At 32.3% G+C, this 24,585-nt stretch overlaps 3 protein-coding genes, 1 long non-coding RNA gene and 1 pseudogene across 7 annotated transcripts; 4 read left to right on the top strand and 1 right to left on the bottom strand.

The window, feature by feature from the left end:
• The first annotated feature begins 121 nt into the window (after window positions 1-121).
• Window positions 122-6,804, top strand: Gcn2 (eukaryotic translation initiation factor 2 alpha kinase Gcn2). Of its 2 annotated transcripts, none has more exons than XM_070665318.1 (14): window positions 122-252; window positions 457-572; window positions 658-827; window positions 969-1,230; window positions 1,304-1,855; window positions 1,942-2,316; window positions 2,407-2,946; window positions 3,104-3,261; window positions 3,382-3,815; window positions 3,886-4,162; window positions 4,254-4,770; window positions 4,914-5,396; window positions 5,475-6,373; window positions 6,463-6,804. In XM_070665318.1, the coding sequence occupies exons 2-14, from the start codon at window positions 516-518 to the stop codon at window positions 6,587-6,589; spliced, it is 4,851 nt and encodes a 1,616-aa protein (XP_070521419.1). In that variant the 5' UTR covers window positions 122-252; window positions 457-515; the 3' UTR covers window positions 6,590-6,804. The 2 variants fall into 2 exon arrangements, with proteins under 2 accessions (XP_070521419.1, XP_070521420.1); XM_070665319.1 differs by having other exon boundaries at window positions 151-252; window positions 426-572.
• Window positions 6,805-6,865: 61 nt separating this feature from the next.
• LOC139107604 (uncharacterized) lies at window positions 6,866-10,411 on the top strand. Of its 2 annotated transcripts, none has more exons than XM_070665335.1 (6): window positions 6,866-7,082; window positions 7,387-7,643; window positions 7,875-8,144; window positions 8,217-8,347; window positions 8,587-8,752; window positions 9,382-10,411. In XM_070665335.1, exons 2-6 carry the CDS (start codon window positions 7,389-7,391, stop codon window positions 9,775-9,777), a joined length of 1,218 nt encoding a protein of 405 aa, XP_070521436.1. In that variant the 5' UTR covers window positions 6,866-7,082; window positions 7,387-7,388; the 3' UTR covers window positions 9,778-10,411. The 2 variants fall into 2 exon arrangements, with proteins under 2 accessions (XP_070521436.1, XP_070521435.1); XM_070665334.1 differs by lacking the exon at window positions 6,866-7,082 and adding an exon at window positions 7,145-7,280.
• Window positions 10,412-10,983: 572 nt separating this feature from the next.
• On the bottom strand, window positions 10,984-13,625 carry LOC139107611 (uncharacterized). Of its 2 annotated transcripts, XR_011546541.1 has the most exons (4): window positions 13,539-13,625; window positions 12,850-12,940; window positions 12,129-12,762; window positions 10,984-11,494 (listed from the first exon to the last, which is right to left on the bottom strand). It is a non-coding gene; the product is annotated as an uncharacterized lncRNA (long non-coding RNA). The 2 variants fall into 2 exon arrangements; XR_011546540.1 differs by having other exon boundaries at window positions 12,129-12,940.
• A 106-nt stretch (window positions 13,626-13,731) lies between these two features.
• Window positions 13,732-24,559, top strand: 5-ht7 (5-hydroxytryptamine receptor 7). The gene is made up of 6 exons (XM_070665326.1): window positions 13,732-14,474; window positions 16,685-16,992; window positions 19,068-19,360; window positions 21,057-21,300; window positions 21,649-21,858; window positions 23,100-24,559. The coding sequence occupies exons 2-6, from the start codon at window positions 16,819-16,821 to the stop codon at window positions 23,880-23,882; spliced, it is 1,704 nt and encodes a 567-aa protein (XP_070521427.1). The 5' UTR covers window positions 13,732-14,474; window positions 16,685-16,818; the 3' UTR covers window positions 23,883-24,559.
• LOC139107716 (uncharacterized) lies at window positions 17,787-19,059 on the top strand (annotated as a pseudogene).
• Window positions 24,560-24,585: the final 26 nt, after the last annotated feature.

The raw sequence follows: 24,585 nt of genomic DNA, 5'->3' as shown, positions 1-24,585 counted from the left end.
CTAACTGATCTCGTGTTCAACGCCACGTAATGGCGATCGTGGTGGATCATGGCGGATCTGCGCAACGCCATGTTGCTAGCCGCGAACGATTGACAGCCTTCTGGATGCAACATGGTTCTGGGTAAATTACAAAGTACGAGTTAGGTTCCGGAGCCGGACTCCGGGGTTGGTTAGAGTGGTTAGAGTTGATGTTTTCGAAGCAAAAGTCGAGTATCGCGAAGCGTGCCACAATGTAGTCTCGCATAGCTTAAGGTAAAAAACCTTCTCCAGTTTAGTCACTCGACATTGCGCTCCTTCCTATTTTTTTTTCTTCCCATTCGCCAAAATACGCGTGTAGCTCACGCGTACGCTTTTAGGCTCGACTTAACTTTGCTGTGACGCCGCAATTCATTTTTATCGTGTTTATCTCGGCGACACGACTCTAGATCGTAAACCGAGACACTTCTTTTCTTTCAGCTCTTTTCACCTCGACTCTCTCTAATCTACATGCAATGGGCGAATAAGGGTGTAGCAAAATGTCTCAGGTCGAGTCATGTAAAGTCCGGCAGCAAAGTGAACTGGAAGTCTTGAAGGTATGTTAAAAAGTGCTACGTGAGCACATGCGAATATATTACAGTCTTCAAATCTGTGCTCATTCCGCTTTGTTGTTTACAACAGGCGATTTTTGGTGATGAATTACAGGATTTAAGAAAGAATAAGAATAAGAAAAAATGGCAGCCTCTGGATATTGTTATTACCTTGACACCACAGAAAGGCATGTCTGGGCCAGCAGAGGTTTATGCCCAGATAGATTTGCACATTATATGCTGTGATAAATATCCTGATGAGTAAGTTGTACATTGTATCTTTGTTGGCATTTGTATTTTATATTTATAACTTTTTTTTTACATTTATTTTTATTATTATTTTTTTTATTATATATTTTATATTATTATTTTTATTACATAATTTTTTTTATTATATTTTAGAATCCCGACTATTCAACTGCAAGACAGCAGAGGTTTATCTCATCAACAGGTTGCAATTTTATCGTCTGAACTTGAAATTCTGGCACAAAAGGCTAAGGGTGAAGTTATGATTTTTGAATTTTGTCAACATGTTCAAAAATATTTGCACAAGCATAATAAACCAGGTTACAGTAGTTTTTACGAGGAGATGGTATCAAGAAATCAGGAGAGAATACAATATGAGATGCAAGAGAAGCAAATGAAAGAGGACAAAGAAAGACAGGTTTGATTTGATAGATTTGCATTATTGTATCTCAATCGCGTACTAAATTTTTTTATTATGAATATTTTTTCAGGTTCTACAAGATGCCATTCAAAAGCGTCAAGAAGCTCTGAAAGCTGAAATGCGTAATCGGAAAGAAACTATTCGATTAACAACAGATTCCGATATTATCTTTCGATCTATACCATCGTCTCCACATGAACGCGGAACGAGTCGTTTCCGACGTCGATGCGTTAGCACGTCGGAAAGTTCGGAAGGATCGTTGTGCGAACACAGAGGAATTAAATCGATTGATTTCGATAGTAATAAAGGCGAAAGACAAGTACATCGGGGAAAATGCTTAGGGCACAGTGCAAAAGGCTCTGTAGTATACGCTGGCGTAGATACAATCACCGGAGAATTATTAGCTATCACGGAATGGACGTTAAAATGTGCGATAGTGAACGGCAATTGCTCTACTCAAGAAACTGTTGATATGCATCACGTTATGAAGCAGATCGCCAGCTTGGAGCAAGAGCTAAATCACTTGTATAAACTGCATCATCCAAATCTTGTACATTACTTGAATATGAAATATTTGAAAAATAATAATAGCGTCGTGATTTATGTACTTCAAGAGTTTGTGGTACGTAAATATGTGTACATGTACTTTTTTGAAATAATACTGCTTAAAAATAATTTTTATATTTATAATGCTCATTGTAAAAACAGGTTGGAACTACATGTTCGTTCTTCCTGATGGAAAACATTCCAGTCGATGTCGACATGTTGAGACATTTGGCAACGGGTGTTCTTGAAGCTTTGCGATATCTTCACGAGAATAACGTGGTGCATAAAGATTTACGTGACACTAGCATTTATATAGATCACGCGGGTGTTGTGAGATTATCGGACTACTCTTTAGATAAGAGATTATCAGACATGTATCACTCAAATTCCTTGGCAAGGACTGATCATGATTTTCCGACAATTCAAGGCCGAGGAGGAAAAAAAGCAGACATCTACAGATATGGAATATTACTACTGTCATTATGGAAAGGAACTATTATATCTGGCGAAGAAATCGATTTAACTACAATCCCACAGGTAAATTTTTTTACACAGTATTGTACGTTTCTTTGCACATATAAAACGCCAATGACAAACGCATGCATTTCAAGTTAAATAATTTTTTAGCTTCACTTGAGAGATTTTATTTCAAAATGTCTTATCGATGACGAGAGAATGCGTTGGTCTGCAGAACAATTGCAACAGCATGGTTTCATTAAAATACCATTAGAACGAGGTCTGTCGCCGTCGATACCCGATCACGATGAAAAAGAAAATAATTTAGAACCGGAAGAACCAGATATTGATATTCAATTACATTTGCCGTCGCTGGGTCGACAATCGCGAATACAAAACGAATTCGAAGTCTTGAAATGGCTAGGGAAAGGTGCCTTCGGCGACGTTTTGAAAGTGAGAAATAAATTAGACGGCGGTATATACGCTATCAAACGCATAAAATTAAATCCAAAGAAAAAACAACTAAACAAAAAAATTACGCGTGAAGTGAAATTGCTTTCTAGAATGAATCACGAAAATGTGGTACGCTATTACAATTCGTGGATCGAGAGTGCTACTCTGGATGATTCAGCTAGACATAGTCAGTTTACGCCGATTACCACATCTTCAGATAAAACAACCACCACACAGGACAAAGCAGATATAGTTAATGTAAATATATTCATAATAATGTTACTCACAACACGAAGAATTGTAACAGTGTTTTATTTTATAGTTGAATTAAATTTGAGTATATTAAAAATTTAATTAAAATTCCTAATTGTAATGAGATCTTTATGCTGTATAAAATGCATGACGTGAATTTTAGCATCTAGATAGTGATGAGATAGAAAAAATTGCTCCACCGTTACGCGACGTTGAGTGGAATATATCATATGAATCTCGAGCGAATGTGGCCGATAGTGATGATGAAAACAGCAATGCTTCAACGGATTCTGACAGCGAGGAACACTGCGCTTTTTTATCGTAAGATAATTTTTTTTCTATTAGTAAAATAGTAATATTTAATATTATTAAATTTATTAATTTGTTACATAAAACAATTGCTATTAAAAAAGCTAATCTAATTTTTTTTTTTATATACAGAATGCGAACGTTATTGCGTATCGAGTCTTCTGATAGCATTGAATTTGAAAGAGATGAGATATCACAAAAGTCCGCGGTGACATCGGACAGTGACGTTAAAGACACTGAAACTGTTAGTGAAGATAATATGGTGAAAGAAATACAATTTTTATATATACAAATGGAATTCTGTGAGAAAAGTACGTTAAGAACTGCCATAGATAATGGTTTGCACGAAGATGAAGAACGTTATTGGAGACTGTTTCGAGAAATCGTAGAAGGTTTAGCGCATATTCACCAACAGGGTATGATACATAGAGATTTAAAACCTGTGAATATTTTTCTCGACAGTAACGATCACGTCAAGATAGGAGACTTTGGATTAGCGACGACTAATATATTGTCATCGTTAGTTCCAACCATCGATGCCGATAAAGAATCACAATTTGAGAAAGGTAAGAATACATAATTATATATATTTTTATATATTAATGGTAAATTATATTTTACGATTTTTACGCCTAGGTGGAAGCTTTGACGTAGAAGAATTAGGATCTCTTACTGGTCAAGTTGGTACAGCTCTATATGTAGCCCCTGAACTTTCTGCAAAAACTGCCAAAGCAATTTACAATCAAAAAGTAGATATCTACAGTCTGGGAATTATTTTTTTCGAAATGACGTACAAACCACTAACTACCGGAATGGAGCGCGTCAAAATTTTATTAAACTTGCGCTCGAAAGAAATCGTCTTTCCTTCCGATATATCAGAAACGGACGTACTATCACAAATTCATATTATACGGTAAATAAATTAAAAAATAAAAAATTAATAAAGCGTTATATTATTTTAAGGTATATGAAATAATAATATTACGTTTTTTTTTCTGTGTTAGATGGCTATTGAATCACGATCCGAGTCAACGTCCTACTGCTCAGGAATTACTCTCTTCCGCGTATTTACCGCCACCATTAGAAGAGCCGGAATTACAAGAAGTAATGCGCCATACGTTATCCAATAGTCAAAGTAAAGCATATAGATATTTAGTAGCGTCGTGCTTCACACAAGATGTTACACCAGCAGAAGATATTACTTACGATATGAATTTACCTGCTAGGGGAACACCAAGTGTTTTTTCTTTAAAAATGCAGTTTCTGCAAGAAAGCGTAAAGCAAAAAATTATAGAAATTTTTCAAAAGCACGGTGGAATATATATCGCAACCCCTCTGTTGATGCCTAAATCAATTCAGCATTCTAACTTTACCGAATCTAGCGTGAAACTGATGACCCGTACTGGTAGTATAGTTTCTATACCTCACGATCTTCGTACTCCTTTCGCTCGATACGTTGTATGGAATAATATTTCGCACATTCGAAGATATGCTATCGAGCGTGTTTTTAGAGATAAAAAGGTATGTTTGAATATCAAAATGGTATATTAAGTAAGCATTCATATTTTTAATTGGTTGAATTAAAAATATAATATATCTACGAATAAAAGTAACAGAATTATATTTATTTTATCTTTACGTTAATAAATCTTAAATTGTTACAGGCTCGAGGATTTCATCCGAGGGAATTATACGAATGTGCTTTCGACATTATCAGTCCTGTAGATAATAATTTAATGACAGAAGCTGAATTGATCTTTATCATATGGGAGATTTTTAACGAGCTACCGCAGATCCGGGAGCACAATTTTACAGTGCGGTTAAATCACACATCACTCTTGCAAGCTGTACTAATGTACTGCGGCGTAGAAAAGGACAAATATCAGGATATATATTCTATACTACAAGACGCCCGCGATGGAAAGTTAACAAAGTTCCAAGTTCAAACGCATTTAATAAGTTTATGTTTGACTGATCAAGCTATGGAAACGCTTTTCAATTTGCTTGAAACGGAAAGTTCCGTTGCAAAAATTGCCAGTGTCTTGAGGACAATAACAAAAAGAAAAGGAGATGCTGCTGGTTTAGCTAAAGAAGGCTTGAGAGATATAGAGACTGTTATATCTAATGTAGAAGGTTTAGGTGTTAAGGTAATATTATAATGCATGCGTAATTATAATATGTCTTGTGAATATATAATTTTTTTTTTTTTCGTAATTATGTTGCAGTGGCCTATTACTGTCGTACCTTTATTAACGTATAATGTACAACAATACAGTGGTGTGATATATCAAATAACTTGCGAGTTAAAACATAGACGGAGACGAGGTGGTCAAGATATAATAGCTGCGGGTGGGCGATATGATAAAATGCTCGTATCGTTCAGAAAAGTTTTAGAACGTACCGGAATGGCCAATAAAGAAATAAAGCAATGTGGCGTTGGTATTAGCGTATCGTTGGATAAATTGGTGTCTGCTGTGGCAGAGGCTTGTGAGAATGGCGAAAGTAAATACGGTATTGACGTCGCTATATGCTGTGAGGGAAGTCCAGAAAGCGAAGGGAGAAAAGAAAAGGATATGATTAACGTATTACGAGAAATCTGGTCATTAGGACTGAAGGTCACGATATTAGATCTGTGCACCATGGAAGATATATTAGAATATTGTCAAGAGAATTTGATAAGTCATATAGTATTATTAAGAAATGGTACTTTAAAAGTGCAAACGTGGGAAAGAGACAGATTTCAAGAGAAAAAATGGAATACTATACAGGACATTGTTGAATACTTGCAACGACAGTCGGAAATCACACTGCCAATTCTGAATAGGTCTGAAAGTAAAATGAGTGCAAATAATGATATATCGACAACGCCCAGCAATCCTGTTAACGTTAATATCAATTTTATTCTTTCTGAACGAGATAAGTTATCCGGGAGTGGCAGAAGAAGTTTCAAAAATACCATATTAGCACAAATGTCATCCCATTTACAAAGAATATCGCATAAAGTTCCTGTAGAAGTCTTCGCAATTTTTCTGGAAATATCTGTTATAAGAACGATAATCAGTTTTCTAGAAATTGACGAAGAAGAACAAGCCTTTCAAAAAAGCATTCAGATTGTGATAGATAAGTAAATATCCCCAGCAAATTACATATATTTAGTATATAAAAATAATGAGCTATTTAATGACAGTACTAATTAATTTAATTATTTTATAGGCACCCGCGACACAAGAAGTATCTTAAACAAATATGCGAGGAAATGAGAGAATTACGCATCGAGAAATCTAAACCTGTAGAGATACTTTATAGTCTGGTAGATAGTAGACATATGACTTTAATATAAGTGATATATTATCAAAGTCGAAGAATATATTTTCGTAACAATTATGTGAACGTGAATAATGATGAGTAATTGGGATGTGTATATATATATACATAAATATATATATAGATGATCATACACACAATATACAATATGTATATTAGCAAATAAGGCATTTTTGTACTACATTATATATTTTTAAATATCAACGTTTAATAAAAATTAATAAAATCACATTTATATATATAAATATATCTTTTTATCTTTACAGTTTTAATTTTATCAGCAAACAATACCAATCAAGATATAAGATTTGCTATCTTTGCACTGATTACAAGAGTACCGTTTCGTAACTTGTTTCCGACAAGGTGTCGGGTGATAGTACAGGGAATATTTAAATGTAAAAGTTTAAACGACTAGAATCGAAGACAGGACGTTTACAAGTTTGTATGTCGATTACTAAATAAAGCACGAAGACAAACTATATTGCGATAAAAGATTGTGTGTGGATACAGTAAGTATATGTATGTGTATGTATATATTACGTGATGTTACGAATTCCGAACTGTTCCGAACATATGCTCCCTTCTTCCTAACCTAATCTTAATTATGCAAATGTTCAAATTCACTCATTTACATTAATAAAATCTATGGATTAATAACGTTGAGTTGATAACGCTTATGAATCCATCTCTTATAAATGAAACAAAAGGTACATATTATAAATGATCGATTACCACGATCACGTTTCTTTATACAAAATTTATTTTATTTGTTAAAACAATTTGTCACAACAAATACTTTAATTTCAATTGCAGAAATGGCTTTAGAGACACCGGAGTGGCTGAATTTAGGTTTTGTAAATAAAGCCTTACAACAATCAGAAAATGATAGCTCGATCCAGGTATCTAGTATATTTTCGGAATCGGCCACAACTAAAGGTGACAATTACGTTAGTGATGTAATCAGGATTACAGTCGAATTTTCTCGCGATCAAGGGGATCATAGGATTACAGAGAAAAAATCAATCATTGCTAAAGTTTCGCCTACTGATGGAGGTTCTCGTCAGAAGCTTGTAAGTTAATTTAATTCATACGATATTTTCAATAAAATAATATACAATTTTTTTAAATATATAAGTTCTTAAATTTGAAATAAATTAAATTAATTATCACCGAGAAAATTGGCATACTTTATGACGAACTATAATATAATATATTTAAACCTTTATACCATAAAAATAAATTTAACATATATTTGTTTGATTAAAAAATTTATTTGTCGGCGTCAAAAAAACATTTTGCAGGTTGAAGATGTAGGTTACTTTAACTTCGAAATATCAATGATGTCAAATACCTTGAATAAAATGAATGAATTATTAGGACCAAAGCATCGTGTAAGCGGTAAAAGTTTATATATACATAAAGGGAATCCTACGGTTCTGGTAATGGAAGATCTTACACCTCTTGGTTTTCACAAAGCCGATCGTTCGTCTAGTCTAGACTTAGCTCATTGCACATTAGCTCTCCAAGGACTAGCAAGATTTCACGCGGCTACTGTAGCCTTATGTGAAAAAGTAAATTACACATAACTTGAATGTCTTGTCACATTATTAAGAATTTGAGTTAACACAAATTTTAATGTCTAGGAACCAAAGCAGAAAGAAATGTATACGAAAGGAGTTTTTCATGAAGAACATCCACTAGAAATGAAAAGTTATTTCATTACGGGTACTAAAGCTTTAGCAAATGAATGTGCAAATTGGTCGGGATTTAAAAAGTAAGATTTAATATATATAAATTTAATATTTCTTAATAAAATTTTTATTATATGTATATTTATCAATTTAGTTTAATCTATGTCTTAAGCTCTACTTATTCTGAAGGCTAAACATTAACGGTTCTTTCTGCAAGATTTTTCACTTTGTTACTATTATTATATTACCTAATCTATTGACACACACATGCCACAAATTAAGACCATATGATTTAATTTATTTATGAGATGTTTATTATTAGATATGCAGAAAAAATCGCTAAGTTCTCTGACCGCATATATGAAATAGGAATAGATGCATCCAAATTCTCTGAAGATGACTTCAATGTTATTACTCACGGTGATTTTTCAGTGAACAATATGTTGTTCAAATATGACAACGATGGCAAACCTATCGAGCATATTTGCGTAAGTATTGCATTATTTAAAAAAATCACATTTTTATATACAAATATTAATTAATTTGTATGTGATTAAAATTTAGAATTAAGTAAACTAATTTATAAGGGAATTTGCCACGCCGTAAAATTGTAAACAGCATATAACATGAGTATTAATCGCCGCGAGGGTGTAGACCGAGGAGAAATCTCGCGTTGAGAAGAAGGGGTTGCGGATCGAGCGAGATAAGGGCGTGTCTTATGCCACACTTGTGAACATTTACAAATTGATCCACAATGATATCACATAGCTTGCATACACAACGTATTGTTTTAGCATAATACATAGACTTAACGAACGAGACACTACCTTGTCTCTTGACTCGTGCGCGTGCTCTCACCGCTCGTGTTCGTCATTTACCGCAAACGAAATCTAGAATCTCTGCTGGCAGATACAGCGGTTTTCAGCGGTGACAACGGCTGGTATACATCCGCTCTATACGCGTCTTTTCATTTATTCGCATAAACTCTTAATTTTTTTATTTTATCGCGACTTCTTAAACACATAATGCATTTTTTTTCTAAGGTATAAATTTTATTTTTAATTCAGTTGAATGTTCAAGAGATCGATTATTTAAAAGGACTCATTTGATATTACAGATAGACTTTCAACTATGTTCTTACACATCGCCGGCAATCGATCTTCTTTATTTTTTCAACACAAGTGCTCCGGATGTTATTGAAAGCAAACAAAATATTCTATTAAACGAATATCTTGAGACGCTGTCGGCAACTATGAACCAGTTAGGCTGTAAGACACGGCCACCCACTATGGAAGAATTGAAAGCTGTTTTAAAACGAAGAGCCAGTTATGGAATGATAACTTCTTTTACAGTTTTACCTTTATTACGATTACGTATGACCGAGTCAAAGGATTTAGATGAGATCTTGAACACTGGCGCTTATAATAATTCAAATTTAAAAAGTGAGTTTTTTAAAACTTTAATGATGAAGCAAATTCCAGTATATGACGAGTGGGGCTTGCTGGATCTTTAACTTCTTGAGTTTTTAAACGTGCATTATTTTTAAACGGTAAGGATTCTTACTTCGGCCTTGGGAGAAAAGAAAAAAAAAACTTGAAAATTTTCTCTATAAATACTGTCAGCTGTTGCTAGGACGAATAGCAATCAGCTGGTTTCGTGGCGGAAAGCGGTGAACGGTGTCCAAGTGCCTTCCGGTTACTACGCGGTAGTGCATAATGCATCTTCCGCGTATCCTCAACAGATTTCCCGAATTGAGTAATCTGCTGAGTTCCGTTTGTTAGTCCGGCGCACAGGAAACTTTGCAAATTCTCTATTGCCAAAGTCGGATTATAACAATACATTCAACATCAACCGTTACCTAAATAACGCTTTAATCAATTTTCGTAAAGTGCAGACTGCTATGTAAATATTCTATATAGAACACAGATACTTGTATTTGCAGTCTAAAACTGCCACTTTAATCATTTAAAGCAATAAATAGTTTTGGAAGCAGTTTTCTAGAAGTTGATATTGCAGGAAGTATGATATAGCTACGCGTGATACTGGATATATTGATTGAACAGCAGCTTCGACTTTCTTGGAACCCTATATAGGTACTGTACGGTCGTAATATATTGTATTTCTAAATTAAAATAACATAAATAATATCGCGCAACGTTTTATTCTATTAAAAAATTTATTATACATATTTAGAAATTTTTAATAATTTTTAATAATTTTTTTTTAATGTATATATATTTATATATTTTTTTTTTTTTTTTCCTCATAAAAATGCAAGCGAAATATAAGGTTTTATTTGTAACATTAATTCTAATCAAGTTTTAATTTTCTTTTTACCTGTATAATTGTAGAGAAGTTGTCGAAATTAATTTCCTCGCCGTGGATGATCCTTCCCAGACACCATAAGTGTATCCTTATAACATCCATAAAGAATCCAGGATATTTATATGGAATATTTTAAGGATATTCCATTTTAGTTCTCTTATATTCTTCAAACATTCGAAGGAAGATGAAATGATTTAAGGGTATTAACCGAGTATTAACCTTTGAAGAATCCAGGACATCCTATGGAATCTTAAGGATTTTCATAAGGTATGTTAGAAATATTTGTCGTACATTTTAGAAGTAAATTTTGAAAATAAAATATTACAAAAAACAATTTTTTAATCATTAAAAAAGTAATATTTTATTATATAGAGTGCATTACTTCGACAAAAAAAACAGTATTATTAAAAATAATTAATTTAAAGTAAAATAACAGTTTGATTATATAGCACATTATTTAGCGAAGTAAAACATCTCTTTGAATAAGAATGGCGAATGTATATTTGATTTAAGTGATGAAATTACTTTTTTCAATTGAAGTTTTATTCGAAGCAAACATTAATCTCACAACTGCGACATTTATGGCCTCGTATAATTTTTTATATTTTATGTCATTTCATGTATTTTATACACGCAAAAAAAAATCAATTCTTTATTGAATTCTTGAACGCTTTTATTTTAATTATAGTTATTAAAGTATAAAAGACTCACTTTAGTTGAAAATGTTTGCATAAAGTGCATTTTCTTCTTAAGAGTTTTTTTAAAACATAACATCGCTAGGCGACTGCTTTTTCACAATCAACGTTGATCCAAGACGGAATATAATCGACTCTCCAAGCAAGCGATCAATCCATCTTCTGAACTCTGCTGTGCCGTACGGACAGTGTATTCCTCGGGCTTCTGTACTATATTAAATTCAAAAATACTTTTTATTTTTAAAACCTCGCATAGGTTTTGCACACTTTTATGGTTTAAATGGATAAATTTTATTTTTAAAATACTAATTTTTAGTTTAGAATTTTGCTACAAAGCAATTATGCAAAAGTTTATAAATTAGATCTACTGTTCATGAACTTAATTTAGCTGTTGCGTTTCTTAACTTTTATTTTTTTTTTTTAATTACACTATTCTATTTTATAAAGAAATAAAAAGAAAAAAAAATACTTCGAAACATTTGTAAAGTCAAAGGGACCGCATCCTAAATGAGAACTAAGTATTCATTGATTAGTTACATTAAAAGTCAAGTAAAGGTTAATTAGAGGTTTACCGTCTATCTTCTTTTGCGTCAAGCAATGAACGTTTAACTGGCCATTAAATTAATAAATATATAACAATTGCTTTACATTGACAGTGTTATTATCTTGAAGACAAATTTATATAATTGGTCTCACTGAATTAATGTACATTTATCGTATCTCTTATAATTATTTAATCTCTCCGTTTTCATTTTTTAACAATAAACATTCATAAATTTTAAGTTCGTTGCTTGAATACGAAATAAGAAATATCTAAAGATCGGAAAGTTCTTTTTTAACTTACTGTCAATCAAATATTAATAATGTGAGAAGCGCAATTGATCGGACCGCCACATAATGTTCCAAATGTGATTTGTACAAAATTCGAGGCGCCATATAGTGACGAGAAAACGAACATATATTCCCCTTCCATTTACTCAGGCGACGATCAATGACAATGACGTATCCTAATGTAAAAGTTGCATATTTCGGTCTTTACATCCCTATATCTCGTCTCGTAGAATACGTACGACAAAAATTAATGCACTTTTACTACATAAACCAATCCCCAAGCTTGATCGGTGGAGCCATTGTCAAGATCTGATAATCGCAGCTGTTCCCAATTCAGCAGATCGCCTAGAGTCAATCTCGCTTAGCGCGAGACATTACCATATTATTATCTTGATATATTCATTGTGAATATTCAGATACACAAAATACATAAAATAAGAAAATATTAATATTTAGATACTCTTTACATACGTACACAAATTCTATATTATCTTGTGTATCCATTTTCGCTAAGGAATAAATTAAGGTCCATCAGGATGTCCATGATTGAATAGTATTCTTGCAGCATCATGAGCTTTTTCACTCTTTTTTCAATTCGCTCACGGTTTATCATGATTTTCTCTTTACATCCGATACGAAATACGTTCCTAAAATAAAATATTTAATATTAATACGTTACTCCACTCATCTTTCTTGCACGTACTTCAACATTGCTGTAATATTTTATCGTTAACCTGGATTTTAGTGCGTATACATTTTGCTTAATAAACCCAATGTGTCAGATCGATCTTGAAATACTCCAGTTAACGCAGTCGAAGTTTAATGCTGAAATAATATGCATAAATTAATAATCAAATTTAATAATAACAATAATAAAACATGATAAATAAACATCGGTTAAAAACAATAAGTACGAGTATCGCGCTTTGATATGTTTCAAAAGTAAAAGACTTGAACGTAAATTCATCTACGTTCAGAAAAAAAAAAAACCATCTCTACAAATTACAAAGTGAAAAAGAGACGGGACCATCGAAAGAAATTTATATTTAAATCAAAACCGTGGTAATATTTATTCTGCAATAAACTTTTCATACATTGATTTAAATAAAAATGGTTATTAATATCAAAAAAGTTAAAGCGATTGTCAATTTAAATACGTTAAATCTATATTCCAACAAATGCGTTATCAGATCAATAAATAATGGACATAAAGTTCGAACGGGGCAAAGTCTGAAAGTTTTTTTTTTTCCTTTTTTTTTTCTCCTCTACTTTTCTTTTTACAGACGTCATTAAATTATAAAAATTATTTCGACGCGAGGATAATATTTTTTTTCTTTTTCTCGTCACTATCTTTTATTCTCGATAATGCCAAGTTTGCGTAGAGTGTACCCTCGGATGCGAATAAGTATTATAAGCATATTACCTGTAAGTACGTATAAAAGCGAATTTTCTACTAGGGCGTTACCATGAGTCTATCCTTTCTGGATAGGATAAGGGAGTTTGACGGCGTGACGCAGCGCTTGCGCCGCGCGAGGTGGATCCACAACTCAATGGTAAAAGTCCCTCTCCCTATTTAGTAACACGGCGAACGTTCGGTCGATCTGATTCCACCGTGTCCTTGCCTCAGTGTTGCGAATCGCGAGTGCTTGTGTTTATTTCTTTTTTTTTCTCTCTCTCGCTCTTCCTCCTCTCCCAACCCCGACCTCTCGGCCCGCCGTGCAAAGCGTTTCCTCCTTCCTGCTGCTTCCTTCACGCTGCTTCGTTATCTTTGCTCATTACCTTGGTTACTCATCCCCTGTCAACGGTAGCGGCTTGTCTTTTTCCTTTTTAATGTAAAATCCCACCCCTGTTGGTGTAACAAGCGAAGAAAGGATGCGACTGCGTCAGACGAGAAGTGAATGCTTTGTCGCACGTAGAGGAGAGACGTGCCGTCGAAAGTTTAAAAGAAGTGTGACATCGGCTGCTTCGCACTTTACGAGACTTTTCATTAAGACGCCTGAATTAATGTCCCACCAGTCGGGCAGGAGCAGACGAATAAGCGGCTAACGAAATCAAGGAATTGAAATCGTGGGAATCGTCGCTGGGAAATTGTGCGGAACGATCAATTTTTTCTCGTACGAACGACTCGCTTGTTCTTGCTATTATTACTTGCTGCTGCTCACGACAGTTTCGCAGACTGGTACGAAGATCATCGATCGATTTCGACAGAATGACAGAGTGAATCTCGAGTCTTTTAGCTTATTGAGAGAGAGATATATATATACACGTACATACAACTTGAAAGATACACATATTCACATATATATATTGACAACAAATTGAGAGAGATATATATATACAACTAGTACTGAGACAGCAGGTATGTAGATGATGATTTACTTTATCTTTAATAAATTTTAATCCTGATAATTATTAGAAAAGAAAGACCTCACGAAGTGTCAACCCATTTCTGATTAAGCCAACAATAATAGTATTTCCATAATTTAAAACAATACCAATTTTTAAGTATATTTTAATCCATAAATGAAAGACTTAAACTTTCTTCAGACACTGCAGGTTTTTAAGTCGTTGAGTCAAACTTAATTAAAATATTGTTAAATTAATAGAAGCTTAAAGAAAAAAAGGAGATAATAAATTTATGTAATGTCAGTATTTTGTAAAAAAAAAAAAATATTTGTAGAAGTCTTTTAAAAGGAATTATCGCACAATCAAATTTATCAAGTGTTTAGCATGCATGTTTAAGAGAATATTTTATTTCAAACGAGGGATAACAATTAATTGTATTTTTCATAATAATTTCATCGACAGCGTAATTACAAAATCTTTCGATAATTAATGTGGTATTATAATGTGACGATATTATTAATTATCTTTGCGTTGAACAATACATATGCAAGACATGCGCCATGTCAATTAATTCATTTTGCTGGGGACATTAGTTCAATAGCGATTTTGTTTAATATTTAAACTCCCGCATAGCACGGCAAATTCTATTAATACAGTAATTATTGCTACACTAAATATCTCCTTGTAATTATAAAAATGCGCGGTCACTCGAAAACAGTTTTACGGCGAGCTTAATCTCGAACATATAATTTGATTTCGTAATCGAGGCAGCAACATTACGTCTTGAACAAGTGAAATTTAAATAAGAGTTTCGCCCGTTTAAATCCGTTTGAATAAGTCATATTTAATGAAACTTACATACGCATGCACGGCAGCCGTTTATCGATAACGTTACTATAGAAAATGCTGCATGAATTATATGATTGCGTCTAGAAGCGGATAAAATAGCGATGAAAGTGATTAAAAAGGAAAAACAGAATGGAGGGTATTACGAAGAAATTGAGAGAGAGAGTAAAAAAGAATTTTATTAGCCGAGATTATTACTTCGGAAATTATAATAAATTTAGAATAAGGATATATTTCTAGCGGGTTATTTATTTTAAAAGTAGGAAAAAATAAATGAGAACAGGGAATGGTAAAAAGTAGTTGAAAAATTTATTACGTGATGTAACACGGAAAACTCCTTTTTTTTTTTTATTTTATTAAAAGCATCGGATTATCACGTGAAGCTAATAAACCAATGAAATCTTTTTAAATCTTTCTAATTACATTTATTCATTAATCTTGAAATTTTTTTCATTTCGAATGAAATAACCACCGACTTTGTCGCAATAATAATTAATATTTTTTTTTTTTAATGTACAAAAAGTTGATTACATTTTTTTTAAGAAGACATAGAATATATCCTGAAAAAAAATAACTGATGTACATTTATTTATTTTGCTTACAAAGTTTAATCTTTATGTTATTTTCGGTCATTTAATTTTCCATTCGTACTCTCTTTAAAATAAAAAAAAAGAAATTACGAAATAAAAATGTATTTTAAAGTATTACACCATTTTTCCTGAAATTAATACATATGTTACGGTTAAAGACTGAAAACGTTTACCGAGCGACAAAAAAATAACTGACCACAACGCGTTGTGAACGTTAAATTAGAACTTCAACGCAGTACTGTAAACTTTAGTAGTTGCCACATTCTCAAGTTTTATTATTTTTATTTCTGTGTGAAAGCATGAGAGACAAGGGTGAAGTCTCTGTCTGCCTGTAAAACTCCCACGTAAGCATTCTTTTCCAACGTGTATTTTAACATAAAGTTCATGTATTTTAAAGTACACATTGAAAAAGAACATTCAAATGAAAATTTACAGGCAGGTAGAGCTTTGCTTCGTTCTCTGTGCTCTTGCACAAAAAACAAGAATATCACGACTTGAGAATGCGGCAACTACTAAAGTTGATAATATGTGTGTCATAGCTATAACAATAAATTGCGACAACACGTTGTGGTATTCCCTCATTACCGAAATATTTAATATTAAAGTGGCTAGTTTTTTTTCCCCATTTTTTTTTCTCAAAGTAATAAAAAGTAACGTTATGACAAAATTGATTATCGGGAAAACTGCATGTAGATTTCGAGTGTATTTTTTTTTTATTTTAAAATTTTATACTGAAAAATATGAAAATAATGCAAATGTCAAGTTTAAAAATATCATGATTTTGCAGGAAATTGATCAGAGCTGTGACAAAACGAGAAACTGTTGCCGAGTTCCTTCATACGAAATTAAGGCAAACATATACTTTTCACGTGTGCGAATTTCCACGTTGATTCATTGATTTAAAGGACATAAAAAATCAGAATGACATCGCAAAGTACTATCATATCTGTAGAAGAGGAAGATTTGATCAAGACCGTAACATCATTTATTTATCTAAACACCACGTCGATGGTCAACAATGTTCAGCCAGCCGCTACATTTTTTTCATTTCTTATAAACTTTCCGGGCGATTATTCACCCTATAGTGCAATAGAGGTAAGCGAAATCAAATTATTGACGTATTTGCATAATTATCAAAATAAATATTCAATTTTCTTTCGATGATAATGTGATGGATGAATAGAAAAAGTAGACTAAAGGAACATACGAAGTTTGTGTTACAAATTCAAATTGATTTTTATAAGTCTCGAAAATAAGCACCTTAATCCCTTGGATGATGTTTATAAATGCATGAGGAGTAACTTATTATATCTCTTTGTAGATTTATAGTATCAAGATCATTAAAAAAAAATTTTATTCTAAGTAGTTTAAATTTTAAGTCAAAGATGTTGAGCTTATAGTTCGAATTTTTAAAATTTGGTATTACAAATTTAAAATTATGGGTTAAAAAAAATGTAAGAGCTTACAATTACCTATGATAAATTTTTTAATTATTTTTATAATTGTACTAACGAGATACAAATGCACAAATTTGGAGTGGTGAACACAAGCAGATGAGAAATTAATCCTTCTCCTATGCGTGCTTTGTTAGGATGTGACTCGATTGTATTTTAAATATTCGATGATTTAAAATGTACTTCTTGATAATTATCAAGAATACAATTCTCATCTTTAATTTTGATAAATTTAGGTTTAATAGACGCAATTTTGCCCAATTTTTTACTATCTGCAGCAACTGGAAGTTGCGCAGAAATTATTCGCGCGTATAGAGCACATGCTGAGCATGCATTAAAAATATTCCTTTTGAAAAAGCTTGAATGTTTAAGCAGTAAAATATTGCTATTCATTTTTTTTAAATATTTTATAAAGAGTTTAACTAAAGTGCCAGTATGGTGTCGTTATTTTATTTTGCGTATTTAATACATTTTTACGAAGGATTAGTACATTTTCTAATCCAACACAGTGTTATATTAAAAACAATTAACAGTGAAAAATGTGGTAATACTATATTATAATAAAGACACATTAACGTTTACATATACACGATATACAGTAAAAATTGTGAATAGAGAACGTTTCTCTAAACAACGCGATTAAAAAAGAAAAGTGTGAAATTTGTTACCTGGATTAATCGAAGTAATCTTGATGTGAATAGCGAATGAAAAACAGTGACTTGTTTTTTAACGCTACAACATCCACATCAAGACACTCGTAAGAAGACAGGCGTATTCCTACGATTGTGGATTGGTTTTATTTTTGCCGAGAGGTATGTAATCTTTCCTTTTTTTTTCTTTTTTTTTTATAATTGTCTATAAAAAATGTATTTAATATGATATATTTAAATCTTGCTTTGAATTACAGGTCTGTGTATTCTGGACAAAGAAACGCAGTAAGAAGCTTGACGGCCCAGGACACACGGCCGAAATAAACGAGGCAAAAGTAGGACACAAAAAAATTACGATAGTGGACTTGTGATAACAAGAAAGTGGATCCTTGAAGAATACGATCGCGAGACGAAACAATTTTTCATCGTTTCAAGAATTTGTTTTTCTCGGCGTGATATCATGTAATCGCGAGCGCGTTCGCTTATCTTTCGCTGCGTGCAGTCATCCCCTGTCGTTTGTCGCTCGTCTATTGTCACGCGCTGTCTCCGCTTATCACCTCTAAAGAATATTCGCCGTCGCCTGCCGCGTTCATTTCACAGCTTTCTTGACGTTCGTTCGCTCAAAGGTTTTAGTTTGTTACTCGATTTTAAATTTGGTAAAATAACACATAGCTTTTTATTTCAATTTCTTATAATCTATTCACAGTTTTCGGGAGTGACACTTTGTTTTTCAACGTTCTGTATATGTACAGAGTGATTTAGAACAAGAATATTTGTATTCTTGTACCGAATTAACTGTACAAATATACTATCAAAATACGTTCGCGTTATGTCGACTCTTGATGGCTTCTGATTTCAATACTTTTAATTATTAATTTTGTAAGAATAACATAGCAATAATATATTTAGAAAGAAATATGTTTCATATATTACACTATGCCAAAATACTGAAAATAAAATGCTGTTGGAAAGTAATTAGTGTTACTGCAATGTGATAAAAGAATTTTGATAATAGTATTAATGCAAGGAAAGTTTGTAAAAGTATTTATTTTGTTTTTTTATTTAGGCATTCTTTCTGACCATGCTGCTCCTCTGCATCACGTTCCTGACGATAGCAGGTAACGCTACCATCTTTTTCATCATCATATATTTCAAAAGATTCCGGCGTTCCAACTACTTAGTGATTAGTTTGGCGGTGAGCGATTTACTGGTTGGCCTAGTGGTAATGCCACCGGCAATAGTCTACCAAGTGTCGGGCGACTGGTACTTTGGCTCTACCTCGTGCCACATTTGGCTCAGCGCCGATGTGCTCAACTGCACCGCCAGCATATTCAATCTCTGTATGGTTTCCATAGACCGGTGAGTTATTTATTAACGATTTATCGTCGATATTAAAAAATATTAAGGAATGTACTGCACAGATAGATTTTCGTGAAAGTTGAATTTGCCCCATAAGTAGTTGATTACGTATAATTTATTTTTTTCTTTTTTCTCTCTGAGTATGCAACTGTGAGTGAAATGATACAACCCGCATTACGTTATGAAAAAATAATTGTGTAAAGGTCAAGGTTGTGTAAACTCATTGTCGATGATTCGTTTAATTAACTTAAATATTTCTACGTTGATTATGATGTTATTAATATAAAATAAAACGGTTATCTGAGGTTTATGTTGCATGATCTTGAGGGGATCCTAAAGCCGTCTGTATTACGAGTCTGGATTAATTTTTAAATTGACTTGATCGAATCGTATATGATTAAAATGTATACTTTAATGCATTTGAGATTGATTAGTTTCATATTAAAATTTTTCTTTTAATTTGTTAAATTAATTAGTTTATGTACACATTGGTGTAATATATAAAGTATGAATAAGTTAATGCGTACAAATAGATATCAATCTTTAATACAGTCAACGTTAAAAAAAATAAAAGTGTTATTCATATTACAATTAAAAGCCTAACATAAAAGATTAATCCTGGCTACGTTTTAGACATCCATGCATGTGTCAGCATGTGCATTATTGATTTTTCATGGTAAAGATGTTAAGAATTACATTTAAAAATTAGTTGTGACATCTTTAAATAGATGGCAGTATAAATTATTAAAAAAAGGAATAAAAAATTAAAACAAATACCATGTGAATAAAAAAGAAAAAAAATGCATTTACAGCATATTCTCACAATTCTAATTTGTCTCCTTGCTATATCGGCGCTGTGCAAATTTGCTATCCACTTCAGGATCCCCTTAATGCAATAAACATTCTCAAATTTTGCGCTGATAATTACTTTGATAACATCTCAAAAATATTCTGACACATTGTATTTGATATATTTTATTTCCAATATTGCAGAAATATACGAACGAAAGCAAACTCTTTTTTTTTTATCTTTCAGAAATATTAATGAAATATTTTTAATTATTAAAATATTTCTGCAATATTACATGCCGAATGAGTATTCCACGCATTAGTGTTATTTTATACGCATTTCGTAACAGTTTTCCTAATCTCAAAAGTGTTATATCTAATGACTTATTGCTCTCTGTATTGTTTTCTTTTTTACAATAAATCGATGTAAAAGGTTTACCCTGTTTAAAATATAAGTATCTATTTTTATCTAATTTTTACCGTTTATCACTGTGTCCAATTCATTCAACCTACTGTGTCTGTTTAACAGTGTAACCATCTGTGACTCAATTCCAATCAGTTAATCGGTTTTTTTTCACATTATACATATAAAAGAAAAGTTAATTCTGAACCAATGTAATTAAAAAAAAAAATAGACTCTATATTTAAGATTGTTCTAAAAACAGTTATAAATTTATAACTATTATGTTAAAAATTTCACTGTATTTATGAATTTAATAAGAAATTAAATTTTTCAGTCTTTAAAAAATGGTCACGGTAACTAGTACTTAAAAAAGAAAACTCTTACCTTTGTATATAAAAATTTTTATATGCAATTATCACAAAAATATCTTTTTAAAAGAAATATTAAAAGTTAGTCGATATATTGATATTTTCACCATACTAAAGTTTCTTTCTTTTGTTGAAGATTCTGGCTGATCATGAAACCGCTAAAATATGAGACGAAGAGAACAAAGCTACGGATGTCATTGTATATCGTCATCATATGGACTCTAGCTATGTGCATTAGTCTACCGCCTCTTTTAATGATGGGAAATGAATATGAAGAAGTACAAAATGGGCCCACGCTGTGTGCACTTTATCAGCATTTTATTTATCAAGTTTATGCGATTGTCGGAAGTTTCTATATCCCACTACTTGTCATAATTCCGGTTAGTATATGTATAAAGTACACTTAAAGCAAAATAGTTTAATGTAATTTAGTAAATCCATTTTTAAAAACCGATCTTATTTAAAATATCATAAGTCTCCGATCAGAGGAGACAAGCGAGCTGTTCTGACATTCAATTCTTTTTTTTTTTTTTAATATACCTAATTTTCCAGCTTCATTATTGTAAGTACTTTAATCATGTAAAAGGATTTGTTACTCTTTGTAACAAATAAAACAAATTTGTAGCAATACAGGGTATAGGATCTTCTTAAAGTAATTAATTTCTCTTTATTGTAATTTGTATTAAATGTATCGTGAATGCGTGCATGTATTACTTATTATGTTACAGATAAATTACAAACTATTCAATGCTGCACGCGACAAATCTGCCATGAATTATCAAGTAGGCCGATTCGACATGGAATTGGAACTCGACGTCAATCCATCATGTGAACGTCACAGAATTATGCGTTCAACCATTTGTCCAGAACATTCTCATAACGAGCGTATAAGTCCAAGTCTACCAGATACACACATAAGAAATATTGTCGCACCTACAGTAAGTTATGTGTTATTTCTGTATCATAAACAAAGTTTTGGTTTTTTAAATTATTTTAAAGTTTTGTGCCATTTTTTTTAAATTTTATTTTATTAAAAGTCCTCTTTGACTGTAGACATTTTTATGTCACAATGTAACGTTTCATTAGTTATGTATCACAAAGCGCCTATTACCTAGACAGCACAAAACATTTTCGAGACATTAACATTGTCAGTACATTGTAGGGGACGTAGGGAATTTTTTTAACGTTTTGTTATATTATTAAAATTATTTATTTACTTATATGATTATTTCTATTTATATTAGACATTTTATTTAATTTAAAAATGTCAAATGTTATAATAAAAATTGGAATATCCTACAAACATTCCATAAACGTCCTTTAAATATCCATTGTATGTCCGCTAAATCAATTTAATATGTATTTATATTTACAATATTATGAAAACGTGATACAGATACATTTCTAAATTATTTTTAAACGTTAGAATAATTCTGTAATGTTACATGCCATGTGAGATGTACATTTTGCAAAATTTGTAATCATTGTAGAGTAATAAATTTAACCGTCTGGGCGAACGAGGATCGAGAAAGCTGTGGGGATTGGGCGCGGCAGGCGACGGTGAGCACTCTTTAAAGGAGATAAGCGGAATAAGCGTGCGACAATAGGCGAGCGGCAAACTGCAAAAGATGACTGCACGCGCCGCTTGCCTAACGTCGTGCGCTAACTCCGCCTATTTCCTCTAAAGAGTACCGCCGTCATCTGCCGCGCCCATCTCGCAGTTATCTTGGTGGTCGTTCCCTTAGACGTTTCAATCTATTACCGTGCTTGGGACACCCTGTATACCGGGTATCTCAGATCAAATAGCCGATATTTCGGTGGTAGGTAGAACTTAAAGATATGAGTATAAAGGTCCCATAAGGGTTTTACATTATTTGCATTAATAGTCGAAATTTAAATTCTTATAAATTTGCATAACAGAGGGAATAAAAGCGATCGACATGTTAAAAGTATAGCACGACCCACTCGACCCACGGATTGGGCAATCGATCGACGGTGAGGCGAGCGACAACGTGCGGGCGAGGCGAAGGGTCATGTTTTAAATAAAAACAGATTATGATTGAAATAATGCAATTTTTTAAATATTTTTTTTTAATACTTCTATTTCTTTATTTTTTTTTTTCTTTTGTTTTATATAAAAGTAAGTAAATTTTTTGTTCGGTAAATTGTTTTATTACAGAACGAAGATAGACCAAAGCGTCTTTCCACCGACGAAAGGCGAGAGAACTCTATGCGGTACATGTTGCAAAAATCGATGGGGATGCTAAAGACGAGTAACAATCATGCAGTTTGCATTTGTAATGTACGCCAGTTAAGAAGAAGGAAGAGCGAACGAAAGGCCAGCACCACCTTGGGCATTATCGTTGGTGCCTTTATTGTTTGCTGGTTGCCATTCTTTATGTTAGCATTGATAAGACCATTTTACAAACCTGATGATATTCCGAATTCAATATCATCTCTGTTCCTTTGGCTTGGTTATTGCAACAGCGCATTAAACCCAATCATCTATGCTATATTCAACAAAGAAATCCGAAAGCCTTTTATTTTAATAATGTGCTTACGTTGGCGCAATATCAATGAGCTGATGCGCGAGGAATACTACCAGCGACAGTTCGGTGAACGAAGAACAAGGAATGATGTTAACGGCGGCAATGATGGCACGGAGAATACAGAGCGAGCGGATCTAGTCGATGATATTACTTTAAACATTGGCTACAATAATCAGAATATAGACAATAACAATCAAAATTATAACAATCAGAATGTTGATCATAATAATCGCGACGTCAGCAACAATAATCAGGGCGATGGTAACAATCAAAACGTTGACGATAATAATATGGACGTTGGTAGTAATAAACCAGATATTAATAATAAAAAGCAAGATCTCGATGATAACGTTGTCGATAGAAATCAAATTATTAGTGACACTATAAAAGAACGTGAAATGTCCCGTTTCTGATCCAAAGAATGTTCCTCGAATAACGAGGATCATCTTCAACGAAGATCATCATCGTATTGCATGGATATAAACTTTCTAGTTGTTGCTGAAATCCATGCACCTTGTATAACGGAGACTCTTGTGTGACCGACAACATGGCATGTTTTAGAATTCTATGAATGTTTTTCTATATATATATCTACTTTTATATTTATAGATAAACAATAGTAAATTTACTCATTAATTTTTTTTATTAAATTAAGTTTCTTTTAAAGATTCAAATATATTCGTGTTGTTGCTTCTGTCTGTTAAAAAGGCAGTTTTACACTTGTTTTTATATCACATATTATTTAAATATGTACTACTTTTTTATTACAGTCATAGTCATCTTATATGTATAATTTATTAACATCAGAGTTAATAATATTATTTAAATTATTTTTGTATAATATAAACAGCTATAAGAAATATTTTGTGCGATTTGTATTATGTTCATTAGTCGCATATAAAAAAAAAATAAAATAAAATAAACGGAAAATGTAAGAACGCCGGACTATAGTATTTATATGTGATAAATAATTGTATATAAATATGTATATATATGTACAAACATACATGTGTTGTATATGTGTATATAAATTCAAATAAGGACAATCAACATTATTATTTAATAAGAAATAATTATGTACATATTATAATTTATTATGTTTTATATACTATATTG

The sequence above is a fragment of the Cardiocondyla obscurior genome, linkage group LG13 (assembly GCF_019399895.1).
Source record: "Cardiocondyla obscurior isolate alpha-2009 linkage group LG13, Cobs3.1, whole genome shotgun sequence".
Taxonomy (NCBI): domain Eukaryota; kingdom Metazoa; phylum Arthropoda; class Insecta; order Hymenoptera; family Formicidae; genus Cardiocondyla; species Cardiocondyla obscurior.
This window is presented reverse-complemented; position numbering and strand designations above follow the sequence as displayed.

What these genes read in the sequence shown, in the direction of transcription:
- Gcn2 (XM_070665318.1), top strand. Translation starts at nt 516, where the DNA reads ATGTCTCAGGTCGAGTCATGTAAAGTCCGGCAGCAAAGTGAACTGGAA. An exon ending in GAACACTGCGCTTTTTTATC is followed by an intron (nt 3,262 to 3,381) that starts GTAAGATAATTT and finishes TTTTATATACAG; the next exon opens with AATGCGAACGTTATTGCGTA. An exon ending in AGAATCACAATTTGAGAAAG is followed by an intron (nt 3,816 to 3,885) that starts GTAAGAATACAT and finishes TTTTACGCCTAG; the next exon opens with GTGGAAGCTTTGACGTAGAA.
- LOC139107604 (XM_070665334.1), top strand. Translation starts at nt 7,250, where the DNA reads ATGAATCCATCTCTTATAAATGAAACAAAAG. An exon ending in CTGTAGCCTTATGTGAAAAA is followed by an intron (nt 8,145 to 8,216) that starts GTAAATTACACA and finishes TTTAATGTCTAG; the next exon opens with GAACCAAAGCAGAAAGAAAT. An exon ending in AACCTATCGAGCATATTTGC is followed by an intron (nt 8,753 to 9,381) that starts GTAAGTATTGCA and finishes TTGATATTACAG; the next exon opens with ATAGACTTTCAACTATGTTC.
- 5-ht7 (XM_070665326.1), top strand. Translation starts at nt 16,819, where the DNA reads ATGACATCGCAAAGTACTATCATATCTGTAGAAGAGGAAGATTTGATC. An exon ending in CACTACTTGTCATAATTCCG is followed by an intron (nt 21,301 to 21,648) that starts GTTAGTATATGT and finishes ATTATGTTACAG; the next exon opens with ATAAATTACAAACTATTCAA. An exon ending in GAAATATTGTCGCACCTACA is followed by an intron (nt 21,859 to 23,099) that starts GTAAGTTATGTG and finishes GTTTTATTACAG; the next exon opens with AACGAAGATAGACCAAAGCG.